The sequence below is a fragment of the Priceomyces carsonii genome (assembly GCF_900007245.1).
Source record: "Priceomyces carsonii strain CBS4050 genome assembly, scaffold: Debaryomyces_carsonii_scaffold_2, whole genome shotgun sequence".
NCBI classification, from domain to species: Eukaryota; Fungi; Ascomycota; class Pichiomycetes; order Serinales; family Debaryomycetaceae; genus Priceomyces; species Priceomyces carsonii.
Genome location: NW_026946675.1, coordinates 211,370 through 230,760, shown reverse-complemented (window position 1 = coordinate 230,760; position 19,391 = coordinate 211,370). Strand labels below are relative to the sequence as shown.

Here is a 19,391-nt window from a genome sequence, read left to right as displayed (position 1 = left end):
AAGACGTCCCGAATATCAGTTACGAACTCATCGATCAATATGGTTATCTGAGCTTACGAATTATAAAAATACAATTTTAGAGAGGAATGCTCTCTACACTTGTGTTATACTTCGTGTATCCGACATATTACTTATAGCGTAAGGTCAAGTTGACACTGCGACGCGTGAACGAGGATAGTCGTCATGACATAATGCAAATAAATTCTTTTGCATATATCATAGTAGATGGAAAACTGTCTTCGAAATGTAAACGAATTGGAGCTTTTTCATTCTCTTGAAAAACTGGCCGAATTCCTGAGGAAGCTTCCATGTAGATCCAAGTCGGTTGCTGCAATGCAATGTGAAGGCTAAGAGAGACCGACATACCCGGCCGGGACCAGTTTTCGTACAAAGTTTTCCATCCGAATGTCGCATGTGTCGTGTTTAAAAGCTCGAAAGAACACGATTAGATTAAATGTCGCATCAGGAAACGTTATTGTGCCTGCTTGTTGTCCCTCCCTATGAAACTCTCCGTGAAATTAAACTCAGACCACTGAGATACTGATTCTGATGCTTAAGTTATATCAGTTGCAAAATTTTATAGTAAGATATAATTGAGTGGAAACCTATTGACTTGATATAGCTTTTATGCGTTCCTTTGAACTCAATGCCTTTTGAATCACTTTCTTTTCAAACATTTAAGCTTAAGTTGTGGCCGAAAAGCTGACAAAGTTTTTTGTTTATAAACTGCAGTGCGCTATGCAATGAAATAATTACAGAAGATACACAATATTGATAAAAACAGATCTCTCGAACGTCAACAAAACTAAATATTTTCACCAGCAGCCCAAATAAATGGATTCTAAATTTCGTGCCAGACATCTAAACAATAATAATTGTATCACACTAATCAAGCATCACACGAATTGCCGTACGCTATGAGATAAGAGAAAACCAAAGGATTGACTTTACGAACGAAATTCAGCCATCATATTTCACAACCGAGAGTCTCCCAACGAGAAGTATTCAAACTACTTGCTGCGAAAACACGATAATAGTTTATGATAAACTATAAATGAATTTGATGCAGGTAGTTATTTTATACTGTAGGCTTATTCATAAGTCATGTGTTCATTTTCATTTTATTAGCTTTTTGAACAGACGGATATGTTCTCTTGTATCAAAACCCATGAAGTTTTGGTTAAATATACGGCCAAATAATGTAGTTCAAAAGTGATTTAATAAATTTTGATCAATTGATTTATGTACGATATAAATGAGTTACAAAAGAATTTGTAGCAGGAATTCATCACGGTGGGTAACATGAAATAGAAAGATATATATGTACATCAAATCTAGTACTGGCGACTTGAGAATCTCAATTCGGTTGTTAGCGAAGATGATTTAAACATAAAATGACTTTCAAGTGACTTTCAATTGACTTTCAACAAACCTTACATTTATCAGTGAAGGGCATTCTGAAATTTCATCCTTCAATGCTATATCGTAATAAGCTTTTGTGCGACTTTATGTACCTTTTAGCGTGATATAAGATTTGTGCGAAATTTGTTTACGTATGTGGGATTGTGTAATATCAGATTCAGTGCAAAAATTCTACCGATGACCATGCGATGATCAGTTTTGAAAGCGCTGGGACTTAAATCAATCATGGTGGCACAGGGGCCAAAGAAAAAGAATGTTCACAGTTCCGTGAATGTAAACTCAAAAGTGGTCGATGAACTCGTGAAAGTGACATCCTCGAGGGACTTGACTTTAGTAGCAGGATTCGTTCAACATGGCAGCATGATTAAAGTATTGAGTAATTGGTCATATTTTGCTTCTCTGAACGATCACCACCACTTCAGTGATTGCTCACTGAAGATGTCGCGATTAACATATATGGCTAATGTGATCAGTGGTATTTATTCTGATAAGGATTATCAAGGTTTGAGCCAAATTGATAGTGCACAACTACAACCTATGATTGTGACATTTTATAAAGAGTTACTCCATGGTCACTTAAAAGCTATATATAGAGCTTTATCTAGCTGTAAACCGTCGCTAACGAATCCAGTTTTAAGAATACTCACCGATTTGGTTAGCAATAAAAGTTTGGTGAGTGAATTTCTAGACCTTTTTGATATAAATCTAAGTGTTCTTCCAAAATTATTGATTCCTACGAAAGCGGAGCTTGAAAATGGATTAGCAAATTCTTCGAAAGACTTTTTATCGATACGACACAATTTCATTAAATTTTGGCTTGCTTTAAATTCTAATGCATCGGCATTCACAAGAAAGACCTTGCTTACAAGATATCATTCCATAATGAATAATCTCTGGAAATATTTGTCTATTGTCGATTCAACATCGACTTTAACACTAATATTCAATTTTATTGACTCAAAAATATTAGAAGAAGTCGTGTTCAGAAAATCAATTAAGTGTAAGATATTGAATGAAAACTTTATGTTTAAAGCCCAGTTAATTTTCAATAGACAGGAGAATGAAGAATTCAAAGAATTCTTCATGAAATTCATGACTAAACTTGCAACAGACCTGAAGCGAGGTTTACTATTTCCAAATGATAGAACGTGGCAATTCCCAGAAGTGGAGGGTGTGGCCATCGTAATCAATAATACTTCATTCAAAATTTGCAATAAATTATTGTACACATTATTGACTGCCATAAAACCTTGGGAATCGAGTCCTCAGCTTCAGTTTTGTATTGACATATTGAGGGCAGCTCCTGAATTAGTTCTGCCATATTTGAATTGGATGATACAACACGGTGGGGGTTACCATGATCCTACCTTATCTTCTTGGTGGATTGGCCACACTCTATTATATTGCAGAATTTTACAGCTACCTCTTCCTCAAAGTATCATGGAGCTCTCTGAAATGAATTTTATAAACGATGATGTTCAATTAAACCTATCTAGGATTGTGGATAACATAGCTCTACCGCCTTTGTCAAAGTCTTCCCTTTCAAAGTGCATTGATTTTGAATATGACCTCGTGTCTCAGTTATCCCTACAGTTAATAATGTTCGCTTTAAGAAAATTGAAAGCTTTTTTGTCATTAGGTATAATGAAGTATAAACAATCATTGACAGATTTGGTATTTCTGAATCTTCCTGACTTGTCATATTTGGTTCAATTATATAATAAATTAGGGAACGAAAGAAAACCTAAAGAAAGGAATGTAATGATATTAACTCTATCGATGATATTTAAAGAGTACGAAGAATTATATCCAAAAATTAGCTCGGCTTCTTTAGCTTTAACGAAAATTACGGTATCGGAATCGAACCAGATTTTGAAGAAAGACTTCAACTCTTTGAAAGGATATGACATAGCATTGTTGGACAACTATTTATCTATACAGTTTAGCCAGCAATTAGAGCAAAATATCAAATGGTGGCATAAGCCCAATAGTGGAAATTCTTTCTTTACATGCTTAGTCAAATTGTCAGCAACGAGCCTGCTAGACAACTATTTTCGTTGGAAATTGATTAATATTTTGGAATCTTTGACGACGCCATATTTGTTTCTCAACAAAAGGTTGATAGTCTCTCCTATAATTGCATTGATTGAGTCTTTAAAATTGTTCGGCTCTAATGAAAGTATCTGGAATGTGTTAGATGAGGTAATTTCTAGGTCAACAAAATTTCCCTATAGATTTCTTGATAAATCCCATAAAACCTTCAATGATATAAATGTTTTCACAATATGCTTGGTTGATCAGCTAAAGGTTGTCTTGAAACAGGATACGGGCAACACAAAACTAATAATGAGATGGCTTTTCTTATACTTTAGATATTTAGTTGTAATAGGAGAGCCTATTGAATCCATAGTTGATCTAGGAAATGATTTGATAAATGAAGATGAGAGGTATTTATCTATCGCTGCAGAAAACCATTTATGGAACGCTTTGGAATTTCAAATTCCGTACTCACAACATAAGAACCAATCTTTCTTTGAAAAAATAATTAACGTATCATATGTTTCATTAATCAAAGATCCTGACAGCCTCGGTAACAGCATTCCTGTTACTAAATTCGACTTCGCTGGCCTAGCACTTAAATTGAAGATGATTGTCAGGGATCCACAGATTAAGGATGCTGAAAGTGTCATGTTTAACTTATTTTCAAAAATGGGTAATTTCTTAATGGGAGTTATTCCAAATGACGAATCATTGAAATCTTATCTATTTTCGAAATATTTTTGGTCAGAGATACTTCATCCCGGGTTGATAAGTGATCATCGTTTGAATACGAAACAATATCTAGCTGCAAGTCTTCTTAACGAGACTTTCCAGCAAATATTTCTCACAACCCCACAAGACCCTAAATACATTAAAGAGCTAACTGATTTTGTTTCACAAGCAATTACAAATACCGAATCAATTCACGAGGAAAACCAAGCAATATTATCTAAGTTTTTTTGGTTATTTTCTAAGGAAACGATCAAATCTTTGATAAAAAAATTAAGCTGTCGGAATCAAATCGTATCGATAAGATTTTTGGAATTGTTATATAATGAAAGCATCATAACTCCAATGGAGATATTTAATAGAATGATAACTCTCGAAGCTAACACCACTATTGATGACCAGAAGCACAGAATAATTTGTAATATGATTGAGAAGAACCTTGTTGATTTTTCTTTTAAGAAGTGGTCACATTATTTTGATTTGGCTTTAGAAAATAGAGAGCAACAATATTTACTTAAGAGCTTAACTAAAAATGAAACGGTGGACAACAACGATAAGTGTGAGTATTTAAAAAAGAAGCTAGAAAATTTAGTAAGCAAAGACATACTTTTCTGTACTGTTGGAGCTGCTATTATTTCTTGCCCGACTCTAAATTCGGACGAAAAGCTTACTATTTTCTTTAAACAAATGGTGAGTACGGCTTTAAATCTTGTAAGTGCGAAAAATTTTGGACATCAATTAACGTTTGGGCAATTGCTTGAAATTTTTGCCTTTTGCTTACGGGAGAATTACATTTCTGAGATAGATAATTACAGCCTTATTCTAGAAAAAGTTTTTAATTATGTGGAAACTCAGGGTTGTGATTTAGATATGAGTAGCGCATTTGCATCTCTAGTATATGAAGTACTTTCTAAAGTTGATGCCGAGGAAAGGTTAGCAGTATGGTTGCAAAAGGCAATGCTAGTTGTTACCAAAAGATTCGCGGAATCAAATGAGTGGACCAATGGTTTTAGAACATTTGTTGTCAATATACAAAGGATTGTCGAACTCCTACTGCGTCAATCGTCTTCAATATGGAAATTTATTCCTCCATCAATTATCAACACTCAATTAGAAGTTTTATTGAGTCAAAGATCATGGGTGAATGAAGTTGAGGTGTTGAAGTACGCTAACAGTTTACTTTTAACTGGCTCAAAAGCTGATGTCGACTTTGAAAAGCTCTTACACATATTCGTTACTAATGAGGCAAATGAACTAACTCAGTTGCCATCAGAAACTAATAGTTTGTTACGAATTCATTCTGCATTGATCATATACATATTGTTTCACTTAAATCCTCATAAGACTTCAACTGCTCATCTAGTGACTATTTTGCTTAAGTTTTACTTGGGATCTATTAGAGTGGAGGATATTCTCTTGAAGAAAGTCCTTATTAAGTATGAAGAAATTGTTCCGAAGTCATGGATGTCTTTCATCAAATACTGGGATTTTACAGAGGGTTTGAGCGATGTCGAAAAAGATTCACTAGACGAACAAAAGTTGATAACCGGTAAACAGGTTTCGGAGTACAAGATTACTTTGAACAAAAAATTCCTTCTCAATACGGTTGATAATCCAAAACTATTTCAAGACATTGAACTCCCAGATCATTTACTTAAGTTATTGATTGAGTCTCCTTCGGAAGATAACTGTTTGGATGCCTTTGATATACTGCTTGGAATTAAGTCATCTTATCCTAAGGATTATCAGCATACAATTTATGATCCAGAGTTTCTCTTTTTGTTGATCATAAATTCAGAAGACTTTGTTAAAGTCAACCAGTCACAAACATCTACGCCGGAGTACTTACTCAATCTCAAACAACTTTTCGATTCAAATTTATTACAGCTAATGATAACATGCCTTGGAAGTCAATCTGAAACCCTCAAAAAAATTTCTAAGATTTTGTTGTCTGGTGCTTTAAAATCTTGCAACACTGCTTACAAAGACTATAATCTTTACAAAGTTTACATTTCCAATGCGTTGTTCACTTTAAGAAGTTGTGATAACATACTGCCCATGGTATGGTTCATTTATGCTAGTTTTGCCCTGATCATTTCGGACCCAGAGCACTTTTTGTTCGACCGGGTTTGTAGATACATTTCATCTAGGCCAATGATAAAGGTGAATGAGTTGCCGTTATACAGTGATATAACTTTCGCTTCAGTCGATAATATTGAATCAGAAGGAAGCAAAAACTACCATAAAGAAATAGCTTGGCTACTAGAAAGATTTATCATGGGAATACAAAATATGGACGATTTGAATGTCTTAAAAAGACATGGCGTCATTGAGTGGGTTTTAAATCTATTAAATTCTCCTTATGTATCATTGAGAATTAGAACGCTACTACTAAAACTTCTATACACTATTGAAGGATTAGAGTCGGGCTCCGACTTGCTTATCACAAGGTATGCACTTTTTGCTTCAATTGATCAAAATGCTGTACGTTTTGCACCAATTCCTCCTCTGAAATACCATGAGCTTGAAGTTGAACAATTAAAGCTTAATTTTCAGCAGTTACAGCTTCGTTTATTTTCTGCTGTCGGATCCAGTAAGCGTATCAGGAACTGGACTAGTAATGATATTTACGAACGTATCAAAAAAATTCGCATGGCCTGATTAGTTCAGTTTAATTGATTATTTCAAAATATCCTGAGTAGTTTGTATAGTATATATCTATCACGAAATATTATATTCAGTCCGCTTAAATACTTAAAATACACCCACAAAATCAAAAAGCGATACTACCCTATTTTCTCCTTAAGTGTGACACATCTATCGAAAGAATGAGTGTAAGTGTATTGTTGATGGTATAGAAATGATTTCTGATAAATACTAACGTTTTTCTTACAGATAGGAAAATTGGCACATTATTCTTTTGACTTAGTTTTAATTTCTATTATATTGGCAGGTGTTCATAGAAACACAGGTTTGGCGTTCGACACTTCAAGCTTTTCTTCAATTGACATCCGCAGATGGTTCGGTAAATACTTGGCAATGGGAGAAAAGTGCTATGACTCAGTTGTATCTATTTTAAAGGCTAGTGGTTATTTTAAACAGAGGAACTTATTGTATGATTATGTTTCCGGTCAGACATCAAATCAAATATTCAAAGATCAAACAGGGAGGGATTTAAAAGATTTACCCATCAAAAAATAAGAGGAATTATTCAGTTATAGATCTTTTTCTTATCTTTCTTTTTTTTTGTATTTTCGTTTATTTGTTCTTTTTTCTTTTTTTTTGGTGCAAGGTAATTGTTTTTGGGCCCTAACTTATAAGGCGAGTTTATAATGAAGTTTTAGTTTCGAAGTAAAAATTCTGCAAAATGAGTCTTTGTAATTCTTATTGTTTTAGTAGATAAATTAATAGAGTCGATAAAGACTTCAAATGAAAAATTCTGTAGACTTAAGATAAGTACGTTTTGATTCTCAAATTTTTGTCATTCAGTGTGTAATTCCTGAAGGCTGTCCATATTTAAGTTATAAGAGTTTTGGATATTTGAAGAGATAACGCTGCATTCTGCTTCAAATTTGTGTGGTGCGAGTTACACATGCTCAATATTAAAGACATTTTTAGTAGCATATTCAGTATGACATTTAGTTTATTATTCAACGATGGACGAGAATCGAGCTAGGAGGAGTAAATTCGTCGAATCGCTTAAGCATGCGGTGGATTTAGAGCAGAGAACCGACTCATCGGAGATGTCTGCTTATTTAGAATCATATTCAGCAAAAAGACTATCTCGTTTGGGGTTAGCTGTGATCAACTTGATTATAGGCCAAATGAGAACAGGCCTAGGTGGGAAAACTTTGATTACATTGGAATTGGATCCTGCCTTGAAAAATGGTGAAACTTTCAATAGCATCCAAATGGGTTCTATTAGAGTAGGAGATATTGTGAAACTTGAGAGGATGGACAGCACGAAATCATCCGAGGAACGGGACGTTATTAGGAAGGGTGGTGAAAAAAGAACAGAAAGTGACGATTTGGATTGTGTGGTCACAAAAATCACATCCGATTCTGTGACAATAGCTGTTGAAGAGGATTCTTCTGATGAAAAAGTTCTAAACATGTATAACAATACTTCTAGTGAAAATCCACGAGTATGGATTGTCAAGCTTTCCAATTCAATAACTTTTAAGAGGATGATAACTGCTTTGAATAAAATGAAAGAGCTACCATACGACAAAACGAACGATGTTATTAGAATGTTGTTGGGGGAACTCGAATATCAGCCATGGAAGACAGAATGCGACTCAAACTTAAATCAGTTTTTTGATTGCCAATTAAACGAATCTCAGAAAGAAGCAGTTAATTTCGCAGTTCACAGGTCTCCCATATCTATTATTCACGGTCCACCAGGTACCGGAAAAACTTATACTGTCATAGAAACAATCAAGCAATTAGTATTTAATAATCAGGAGCGAGTATTAGTCTGTGCTCCTTCAAATATTGCAGTCGACACAATTTTGGAAAGACTTTCGCCGATGTTTAACAACCATGCATCTACAGAGAAAAAGGGCAAAAGACTGAGATCTGCTCTAAAGAGTGTTCGGAATCCAGATAAACTAATTCGAATAGGTCATCCTGCTAGGCTCATTCAAGGAAACTTGAAACATTCTTTGGATGTTTTATCTAAAAGAGGTGATGGTGTAGCCAACAATAACAACCAAGAGATACTAAAAGATATTGAGAGGGATATCAGTGACACTTTGGTGAAAATTCGTAAATGCAAAGCGTATTCTGAGAGGCGAGCCCTCTGGGCGGAGCTTAAGACGTTAAAAAAAGAACTTAAAGTAAGGGAACGACGAATTGTTCAAGAATTGTTGGTTGGAGCGAACGTAATTTTATCCACTTTGCATGGTTCAGGATCATATGAGCTTTTGTCATTATATAAAGAAAATGCAGTTTTAGGAGGAAAGGCTCTATTTGATACGATAATAATCGATGAAGTTTCGCAGGCTTTAGAACCACAATGCTGGATACCTTTAGTATCTCATCCTGGTTTCAAAAGATTAATAATTGCAGGAGATAACATGCAATTACCTCCTACAGTTAAATCGAAAGAGGATTTGGCAAGTGAAATTTCAAAATTGGCTATCAGAAATGAAGAGGTTGCGAATTTAGAAGTGACTTTGTTTGATAGATTAGTGAGAGATCTAGAGGGTAATCGGTTCAAGAAGCTTTTGAACGTTCAGTATCGAATGAACGATGCAATAATGAACTTCCCGTCAAATGAATTATATGGTGGCCAACTCAGAGCAGATAAGAGTGTTGCTAATATTTTGATAACAGATCTTCCTAATATTTCAGACTCGGATGATTTAGACATAGCGTGTCTTTGGTTTGATACTCAAGGAGGCGATTTTCCAGAAAAGTCGGACGAAAATAACGATTCTGGCTTAAATGTTGGGTCTAAATACAATGAAATGGAAGTTCATGTTATCCTTCAACATTTAAAAAAACTTTTAGATTCAGGAGTTTCACCGCAAGACATAGGTCTAATTTCTCCTTACAGTGCCCAGGTATCATTGCTAAAACGTACCTTGCAGAAAGAAGATATCGAAGGTGTTGAGGTCTCGACCGTTGATGGATTTCAGGGAAGAGAGAAGGAAGCAATCTTGATCTCATTAGTGAGATCTAATGATTCTAGGGATGTAGGATTTTTAAAGGACAAACGGCGTTTGAATGTGGCTATGACGAGGCCGAGAAGACAACTCTGCGTGGTAGGTGATCTAGAATTAATGGCCACAAGTGGAATAAAATTTTTGATGAATTGGTCTTCGTACGCTGAGCAAGAATTCGAGATTCGATATCCCATTCTAGATAATTACTGAGATCTTAGCTGCAACATGGCTCATCATCAATTCTTATGCCCAGCTTTTAAATATACATTAAGATGACTGCATGTGTGTCAAAGGTCGCTTATGTATGCACACCGTGCTTCGGTGAAATTATGATCACAGATCTCAACTTCGTACACAACTCACACTTAGTAGGTGTAGAAAAGTATTATTCCCTCTCCTTACTTCGCACCCTTCAGGAAAAATTGTAAATATACAGAATCTATTGTTTTAAGGTATTGCCCACAACCAGTGTTCAAGAAGAATAAATTAACTGTCTTCATGCAAGACGACACTGTGCCTCGTGGGGACCGATGATTGGTGAATATTGATTGGTGAATATTTGGACTCTGAACCTACTGCTGAGAAGAGAATGAAGGAGTTACCAGCTCATTCACATTCTAGAATCAAAAAACTTTAAACTTTCAAGCTCATTTTAAACTCCTGCAAGTATCACAAGAAAATCTTAGTGGTTGACGGACAATATATGAGCAATGCTTTCGAGAATGTAAACAATCAGGAACATAATGCGCGTATTTTTCTTTTTTATATTTCCCAATTCAGGACGCGATTGTTTAGAAGCTCCAAAAGAATAGTTCCAGAAGAGCTTACATACAGTTGACGGTGCATGAGCTAAGAACGTATATATCCAGGGATGTTAACGTTATGAAATGAAATGTCAAAGGTAGAAAAGAATTGAACGCATATATAAAGCTAGCGTAAGCGAGAATTTATTTAAGTCTTTCTGTCGACTATATTCTAGCATATCCAAGAAAACTATAAAATCGAGAATGAAGTTCGTCAGCGTCATAGGAGCATTATCGGTATTATCTTTAGTCAACTCAGAAACGTATTATGTTACAAACACGTTCGTGAAGACAGTATACGGTGGAGTATCAGAAGCAACAACTGCTGGCGGTGAGCAAACAGTCGTTTCTGAAGCTCCGACACAGAAAAAAGCAGCAACTAGTCAAACTTTGTCTAGTTCTAGTACTCAAGTTCCAACAACGTTAGTAAGCTCCTCTAGCGTGTCTTCTGCAGAAACATCCCCCGTGGGAACTTCGACAGAATCAGAGTCATCGTCCACGTCTGTATCTGGTTCAGACAAGTCATTTGCCTCTGCAATCTTGGAAGCACACAACGAGAAACGAGCAAAGCACGGAGCAGATGCATTAACTTGGGATGATACTGTTTATCAGTATGCCCAAGATTATGCAGACAAGTATGATTGTTCGGGAAGCCTCAAACACTCTGGAGGTAAGTATGGTGAAAATTTAGCTGTTGGGTATTCAGATGGACCATCTGCGCTTGATGCCTGGTATGATGAGGGAAAGAACTACGACTATTCCTCTGCAAGTTCCTTTGACCACTTTACTCAAGTCATTTGGAAAGGATCATCGCAATTAGGATGTGCTTACAAGGACTGTTCTTCTGAGAACTGGGGTAAGTATATCATCTGCTCCTACAGCGCTGCAGGTAACGTTGTGGGACAGGGAAAGAAGAACCTTTCATCTGATTAAGCTTAAAATTGCATCATAGGCACAAAATATGTTTTACGAATAAAATAAACTCTCTACTCTACTTTTCTCCCCGTTTTATTTGATAGCATTTAGTTCAAATATATGTTAAAAGGTTACAAAATGAAAACAGGAATATGTGTACGCCTTGCCCCGATAGAGAATGTTCGACTTGTCACAAATTTTTGACAATTTTGGATGCAGTACCTTTCAAAGCTCTCATCAACTCCGCTTCTTGTTATATTCTAATTTTAATATGGAAAAGCTTCAGAGAATATGGCAGTGTCAAAACCTCCTGAAATCGCTTCAAAATCTAGCGAATTTAGTGGATATGAAGCAAAGGCATCATTTGGAGAAAACAAAGACTACCTGAATGCGAAACCTAAGAGAAGTTCTTTAGCTTGCATTAGATGTCGAAATCGTCATACCAAATGTCCTGGGGGTGAACCCTGTAGAAAATGTCAATTGGCGAAAACAAAATGTGAATATGTTGAAGTAGATAAGAAAGTGGTTGTTTCGATGAAATATTTAAGCAAACTACATGATGACATTGCTAGATTGAAGAAAGACAATGCGACTTTAAGGAATAGCCTCAAAGAAGAAGCAAATAAAAGGCTTTCTTCGGCTTCCTCAGGGGAAACAGAGTGTGAGTCACCATTTGCTCAACACTCATCGAGCATGAATCTATCGCAGAACCATACCGGATCCATTTCCGACGTGGGACAGAATAAGTTGAACCCACAGAGCGGTGAAGTAATACAGCCTTCTTTAGAGAATCATGGGAGATTAATACACTCAAGAACGGGTGAAAAATTGTATGCTGGATCATCATCTATGACTCTCTTTGGTCTTGAGATTCAAAATATGGTTTCACCGAATGCTTCGAGCCTATCGAGGAAAATGTCAACATTAGGATCTCCTCCTCAAGATTCCTCTCCAAATGTATCAAATTATTCTTTTTATTACCACCATACACGTGAAGCGGAAATATTAGAGAAAGAAGGAAATGCCTACAAGATCACATTGTCGAAAACGAATACGAGACCTGGTCTTTCCATCAATTTTACGCTTCCTTCGTATTCTTATGCAATGCTTCTCGTAGACATGTTTATCAACTATAATGATGCATGCTTTTATTTTTTTAACGAAGGATTGGTTAAGCAATTTTTGATGAATTTATATTCCGGAAAAACAGAAGAGAATAAAAAGATCTTGAAGAGAAACAAAAGTCCGCTTACATCACCAGTCGAAGATGACAATGCTATCAAGAGAGATGCAGATGACGATAGGATTTTGGAATCTATATGGTTCTGCAAAATATTACTTATTTTTGCTATCGGAGAAATGTACTTGGGTACCGAATCAGATTCTTCAAGTGCTAAAAGCTCAAACAAATCCAAAGCAGATAATAAAGCTAAGAACAAAAAGACAAGAAAAAATATTCTTCCAGGTTCTGGGTTTTTTTATCAAGCCACTGAATTATTTACAGGCTTATTTGCTTCTGGAGCGATTGATAATGTTACTAGGGATGGCGGTATTGAGGTCTTGCTATTATATGCGTTCTTTTTGCAAGTAGCAGATTGTACTATTGCTTCCTATTTTTATTTTGGGTTAGCCTTGCGGTCAAGTTTGATTCTTGGATGGCATGTTGACGCTGAAAAAGAAAATTTAAACAGATTCGAGTTGGAGCATAGAAGAAGGATTTGGTGGACGGTGTATATGTATGAAAGAATGCTCTCTTCAAAGGCTGGATTACCATTAAGTTTTTCTGATGACAGTATCTCAACTGCTTTGCCCGCAGATTTTAATATGACAATTGATCAATCAGAAGAAAACGACGTCAGAGGTTATTATATTTTTCCAAGTGCCGAATATATTAACAATTGCGTCCGAATAACGCAAATTAACGCATCAATCCTTTCATCTTTATACACGAAGCAACCGAAATTTAATATTTTGCCAGTCGTTTCTGAACTTGTGCAGAAGTTGACTACGTGGAGAAATTCGTTACCTGATTTTTTGAAAGTTGAGTTTTCTAGTGAAGAAGTGTCAGTCACAAGATTGACTGTGAATTTAATGACAGAATATTTTCAAGGTATGAATTTGGCGGTACGTCCACTTTTGTTTCATTTTGCTAGCAAAAAATTGAAAGAAATCCAGGTCGATCACAGCGTGAGTAAATATATTGATTTGAAGAAGTATTCAGGAAATATCTTTAAATTATTAAATGCTTCGTTCCGAGCCTCCATTAATTCGATCAAATGCATATGGGGTCTAATGCCTGATAGAATGGTTGCCATGTTTGGTTGGATGGATAGAGAATACTTGTTCACTTCAGCTTCTACATTAATATTATTTAATGCTTCCTTTGGTGTCTACGAGGCAACAAAGACTCACTTGGATCATGCCTTGATCATATTCACAAAAATGAAAAAATTAGGCAATTATCCTGCGGCATTAAGGAGAGCTCAACTTTTAAAGTTAATAAAAGTATTAAATTTTAACGGGCCAATGGATGATTTACTTCAAAAGCATTGCCATGAGAAAGGTGATGATTATGACTTGAATGGACTGAATGCAGACCCTCACAACAATGGAGATGGAGGAAACACCAATTTTAAGTCTGAGTCAACAATTCCATTCGATTCAACTCCATCTTTTATTGATTTTAATAAACAAGAGCAACAGATGTCAACGTCAAAAGACACTTCAAACGACCGAGGAGACGTGACTGATCTTAATTTACTTCTCACACCAACAATAACTGCTTTTGAAGGGACGTCAGATATGGCAGTTGATGAAGTACCGTCTTTAGACGACGAACAAAAGCTATGGAATGAAATAACGAATGATGCCATTTGGTTGAATATACCGGGAGAGCTGTCGAACCGTGATCATGAAGATCTGTGGCGGGAATTAGATCGCTTCAGTGCTTCAGTTTACAACCCTAGCCAATCACATAATCAGACACCACAAGCTGAGGTTTACAGTGATGTTCCAGATGTTTTGAATATTTTCAATCGAAACCCCAATGCATTTGGATGAGAAAGATCCATGTTAGATGACGGGAGTTATTAAGTATTATTGCCATGAGGCTTAATAAAGTTCACCGAGTTAATTATAGACAAAGATTATACATATGAATTAGTGTAGAAATGTACGTAAGCTTAAATAAAGGGATTATAAATCATTTTAATCAAATCATATCCATCATTCCTGAAGTAGGGGCCAAGTTTGAGGAGGAGTTATTGATATTAAATAGCTGCAGTGGAGACATAGCCTGCATTGATGGACGGGGAGACTGGGATGGTATTTGATTGTTCGGGAGATTATTTACTCCTTGATTAAAGTTGTTTAAATAATTTTGACCCTGCTGAAATGTATTTGGCGCTTGATCCGCATTCATGGCATTCATGTTGGATACTGATATGTTTCGTGGTGCAATCTGATCTTGTGGAACATTGTTTATAGGAGGTGTATATTGTGGTCGTTGTGCTTGGGGATATGGAGAAGTAGACAGCAGTTCAAACTGTGAAGGTTCCCTCATCGGGTCGGGTCTCATTTTCATATACTGTGACTCAGGATAAAGTTCCTGTAATTTATTGTACAACTGGTTAAGTTCTGGCATGTCTGGAGGTGCCGTATTTAAAACTGGAAAAGTGGGCCGATTTTGAGACGTCTGTTGTTGGCCCTGGGCTCCATGATACTTTTCATGTAAGTATGACAATACTGTCAAGTTGCAGTGTATTCTTCTGGTACAGTTTTGATACAGATCAATGATTGTTTTTCTTGCTTGTTGGGGAAGCTGTTGGAGAGAATGTTGGTTACTTAAAACGTTGTGATAAATATTTATAGTCTTCTTCATAAGCTGAGTGTTGATGAGTAAAAGACAAGTAACTCTTTCCCTATCGAGTTCTAGGGGACTCTTATTATTTGAATTCATGTCCCATACGTAGTGGTGAGATGGAATGGGGATAGATACTTGAGATTTTTGGACCATAAGTATAGATTTGACTACATGCAGTACAATCTTTCTTCTTCAGGCACATTGGCAATATGGGTCTCTTTAGCTTCTGATTAAATTAAAGAGCAAAAGCGACCCATCGGTTCCTACCAACATATCCAACTCGTAAAAAAGTTACAGCGAGATTTTTTTATACGATTTGCTTTATATAAGTACCATGTGTTCGATTTACTTCCAAACGCCAGACGAGCATGGTCGAATATGTCTATAAGTGAATATATACAAGAATTCTAGACTATTTTAGTCTCTTCAACAAGAGTCGCTAATCTAGACTGAAGAGCTCTTCTCATTCCAAGATACGTCATACTGAAGTCGCTTCTTCCCTGGGTCATTGAGCGTAATTTAGACAAATAGCCAACCATCTCACGTAAAGGTGTGTGAGCTGTGATGACTTTTTTGCTACTAAGCTCAGACATAATGTTATTGGACGACATTGTGTAATCAGGTGGTAAATAGATACGTTCGGATTCTTTTGAAGCCCATGTTAAGTTTTCTAAATTATCAGAGTGCTCATCATCAATAGATATGATTATTGCATGTCGTTTATGAGTAAGATCATGAACAACATCTCCCAAAACATCTGAGTTAACGAAAATCCTGGTAACCATTATCGGTTCCAAGATAGAAAATGCATTTTCTTTATGATTGTGTATATTGCTACTGACCGCTTTTCTAGCGGCCTCCATTAGCAATGAAGAATTGTACGTTTTATCAAATACTGGAAAATTCCATGCTTTGATTCTTACAACTGTAGAATGCAAAGGAAGACTCAAGATGGGGCCCCCAAGCTGCAAAGCTGTTAAGCAGCCTTGAATTAGTGTCTCCTGTAAGTCCTCTAAAGAATGATCAGACTTCCATCGTCTTTCCGTCATTGCTTGCATCATCGAATTCGGAGTTGCCGATGGCTCTAAAATTACAATATTATTTTCATGTGGAAAGATGTAAGCACCATCTTCTTCTGAAAACATAGAGTCTACCGCCTCACCTTCAAAAGAGTCTAGCTCGACTGTCACAGAAACACTAGTTTCATCTGAGCGTTCAGTTGTCTTTTGGTTGTTCGGTTTATAAGGTGACTCTTTATAGGAAACCGCAACATCTCGAAAGCGTACATTCGCTTTCATATCTCTGATTAATCTCTCTTTTATAATGTCTAAATGAAGCTCTCCCATTCCACTTAAAGTCGTTTGCCCCAAATCTTCATCCTCGCTAACTTTCAATGACGGATCCTCCCTTATTAAGACAGCTATGCAAGACTTGATATATCTTTCATCTCCAGCTGTGAGTGGCTCAATGCTTGAGTTGAAGAGTGGGGGAGGAATTTCTATCGGTAATAATTTCAAATTTGACTCCATAGGTGAAAACAGTTTATTGAGAGCACCATGAGAAACAAGAGTATCACCAGTGATAATGTCATCCTCAGTACCAGCAATCACACCAATGTTTCCTGAGCTTATATATGGAACTGTTTCTGGGTCCTCTCCGTGCATGAGTAATAGTTTTTTAAAGTGTAGCTTTTTTCCTGTTCTTGTGTTGATAACCGTTGTATTCGACATAAGCTTTCCGCTGTAAACCCTAAAGAAAGTAAGGACCCCTCTAGTAGCATGTGTCATTACCTTAAATGCTAATGCAACTGTTAAGTTAGGGTTTTTGTTAAAAATTAAACCTTTTTTTGAATCAAGAATTATGGGTACATCCATTTGAACGTCAGCGGTGAGCTGCTTCTTTTTTTTGCTTCTAGAAAGTTTTGAAGTTGAGGACTTAACTTCCGGCAATTTTATCTCCAAAGGAGAGGGTAGGAAGTTAACCACCGCATCCATAAGTGGTTGAACTCCAATGTGCTTAAATGAAGAACCACAAAACACTGGGGTCAAAAGATTCGAGATAGTTGCCCTTTTTATAGCTTTAGTTAAAAATGTAGCCGATATCTGCATGTAATCTTCATTATGGTTCAAAAATTCATCCACAACCTCATCGTCAATCTCTCCTAGCGTTTCAATCATGGATTCACGACATTTTTGAATCATCATAAGTTGCTCCTCATACTCAGTTGGACTCTTTTCTAAATCCACAACTTCTATCTGATTTCCTGTATCATCTGAGGATTTCCACTTTAAGATTTTTTTATTTAATACGTCGATAACACCTTTAAATTGTAACTCATTGTCTTGGTCCTTTTCAAAATATGGAATATTGCATAGAACAACTCTTGTTTGTAACTTTTGAATCATTTCACGCACAGTACGACTGAATCCTGCTCCCACCCTATCCATTTTGTTAATATAAGCAATGCGTGGTATTTCAAGAGAAGCTGCTTGCTTCCATACCTTCTCTGATTGTGCTTCTACACCGGCCACGGCATCGAAAATAGTGATGGCACCGTCTAAAACTCTAAGCGACCGAATAACTTCAAAGGAAAAGTCAGCATGACCAGGGGTGTCTATTATATTGATTTTTTTGTTGTTCCACGGAATAGAAATGGCAGCCAGTTGAATTGTTATACCTCTTTCTCTTTCTGAAGGTAGATAATCTGTCACCGTATCACCATCATCGACTTTTCCAATACGCCGGGTCTCTCCACTGTAGTATAACATTGTTTCCGTCGTTGTAGTTTTTCCCGCATCGATATGAGCAATCACTCCAATATTCCTTGTACGATCGATAGGAACATTATTTAGTTTACTTTCAGTGAGATACCTAACGGAAGCATGAAGAGATCTGGTATGACCAGGATTCTTAAACCATGAGGCGACAAGAGAAGTATGTTTCACTTTAGCAAAAGAATAAAATATCATCCCAATTGTCCTTAAAATCAACCTCATCAAGTAGATAAGATTTTTGGTTTTTTTGCTCGGTACCGTATTAGCGTCAGATTTTACTGGTGTACAGATCTATTATATTAATGGAGGTGATAAAAATATCACTTGTGCAAGTACCTCCACAAGTCAGATTCCACCTATCTAAAATATATTATAACTGGATCATTACATTGCTATAAGGTTCATATATCCCAATGCTGCTAAGTATTCAAACGCTTCAAAATCTGCCGCAACAAACACTCTAAATATCTACATCTGTTCATCAAAAAATATCATATTCTTAACACCAATGTGAGCTACAGTTTGCATAAAAAGCATGATAGTAATATTTCTCTCAAGTTATAACAAGGCTCGAGAGAGTTTTTTGAAAGCTTTAGCATCTACTCTGCACCGTCACAAACATTTGGTGTGAAGAGTATTTATGCAATTTCATTACCTTAACTTATTTTAGTATTGCCTCTTGCCATCTAATCCTAGCGGTCAGCCTTTGGAGTTTTATTTACAAAGTATCAAGAGACCTCACTGAAGAAGACACGAGGAATCTTCTCTCACAATGCAGATTTTTGTAGCTGATACTCTATTGATCGGCATTATTAAAATCCAATACATTAATAAAGGCGTACTACACGAAGATGCTATTTGAAGTATGTTCAAGCGCAGAATTAAAGAATGATATCTCTATTTCCCTTTCTTTGATGACACATTCAAAGCCAATTCAAATATTTGCAACAATAGCAATTGGGATCTATTATTCTTTTATAAAATGAAAAAAATTAAATTCAAGGGCATGTGGTCTAGAGGTATGATTCTCGCTTAGGGTCAACTTAAAATGCGGGAGGTCCTGGGTTCGAGTCCCAGCTTGCCCCAAAAAATTTTAATTTTTTGCTTTTTTTTTTCGGAAAAAAGATACAGACAAGCTACCTATGTTGTTCTTGATGTCAGCAAAGCTTTTTTCCTT

The 19,391-nt window shown here is 36.2% G+C and overlaps 7 protein-coding genes across 7 annotated transcripts; 5 read left to right on the top strand and 2 right to left on the bottom strand.

The window, feature by feature from the left end:
* Positions 1 to 1,647: 1,647 nt before the first annotated feature.
* On the top strand, positions 1,648 to 6,852 carry PRCAT00001566001 (uncharacterized protein; the record flags this gene model as incomplete). The annotated part of the gene is made up of 1 exon (XM_062951365.1): positions 1,648 to 6,852. The coding sequence occupies one exon, from the start codon at positions 1,648 to 1,650 to the stop codon at positions 6,850 to 6,852; it is 5,205 nt and encodes a 1,734-aa protein (XP_062808375.1).
* Positions 6,853 to 7,019: 167 nt separating this feature from the next.
* On the top strand, positions 7,020 to 7,392 carry PRCAT00001565001 (uncharacterized protein; the record flags this gene model as incomplete). Its single annotated transcript, XM_062951364.1, has 2 exons — positions 7,020 to 7,025; positions 7,087 to 7,392. The coding sequence occupies 2 exons, from the start codon at positions 7,020 to 7,022 to the stop codon at positions 7,390 to 7,392; spliced, it is 312 nt and encodes a 103-aa protein (XP_062808374.1).
* A 455-nt stretch (positions 7,393 to 7,847) lies between these two features.
* On the top strand, positions 7,848 to 10,070 carry PRCAT00001564001 (ATP-dependent 5'-3' DNA helicase; the record flags this gene model as incomplete). The annotated part of the gene is made up of 1 exon (XM_062951363.1): positions 7,848 to 10,070. The coding sequence occupies one exon, from the start codon at positions 7,848 to 7,850 to the stop codon at positions 10,068 to 10,070; it is 2,223 nt and encodes a 740-aa protein (XP_062808373.1).
* Positions 10,071 to 10,867: 797 nt separating this feature from the next.
* On the top strand, positions 10,868 to 11,596 carry PRCAT00001563001 (CAP domain-containing protein; the record flags this gene model as incomplete). The annotated part of the gene is made up of 1 exon (XM_062951362.1): positions 10,868 to 11,596. One exon carries the CDS (start codon positions 10,868 to 10,870, stop codon positions 11,594 to 11,596), a length of 729 nt encoding a protein of 242 aa, XP_062808372.1.
* Positions 11,597 to 11,869: 273 nt separating this feature from the next.
* Positions 11,870 to 14,638, top strand: PUT3 (Put3p; the record flags this gene model as incomplete). The annotated part of the gene is made up of 1 exon (XM_062951361.1): positions 11,870 to 14,638. The coding sequence occupies one exon, from the start codon at positions 11,870 to 11,872 to the stop codon at positions 14,636 to 14,638; it is 2,769 nt and encodes a 922-aa protein (XP_062808371.1).
* A 151-nt stretch (positions 14,639 to 14,789) lies between these two features.
* On the bottom strand, positions 14,790 to 15,593 carry PRCAT00001561001 (uncharacterized protein; the record flags this gene model as incomplete). Its single annotated transcript, XM_062951360.1, has 1 exon — positions 14,790 to 15,593. One exon carries the CDS (start codon positions 15,591 to 15,593, stop codon positions 14,790 to 14,792), a length of 804 nt encoding a protein of 267 aa, XP_062808370.1.
* Positions 15,594 to 15,847: 254 nt separating this feature from the next.
* MEF2 (Mef2p) lies at positions 15,848 to 18,409 on the bottom strand (the record flags this gene model as incomplete). The annotated part of the gene is made up of 1 exon (XM_062951359.1): positions 15,848 to 18,409. The coding sequence occupies one exon, from the start codon at positions 18,407 to 18,409 to the stop codon at positions 15,848 to 15,850; it is 2,562 nt and encodes an 853-aa protein (XP_062808369.1).
* Positions 18,410 to 19,391: the final 982 nt, after the last annotated feature.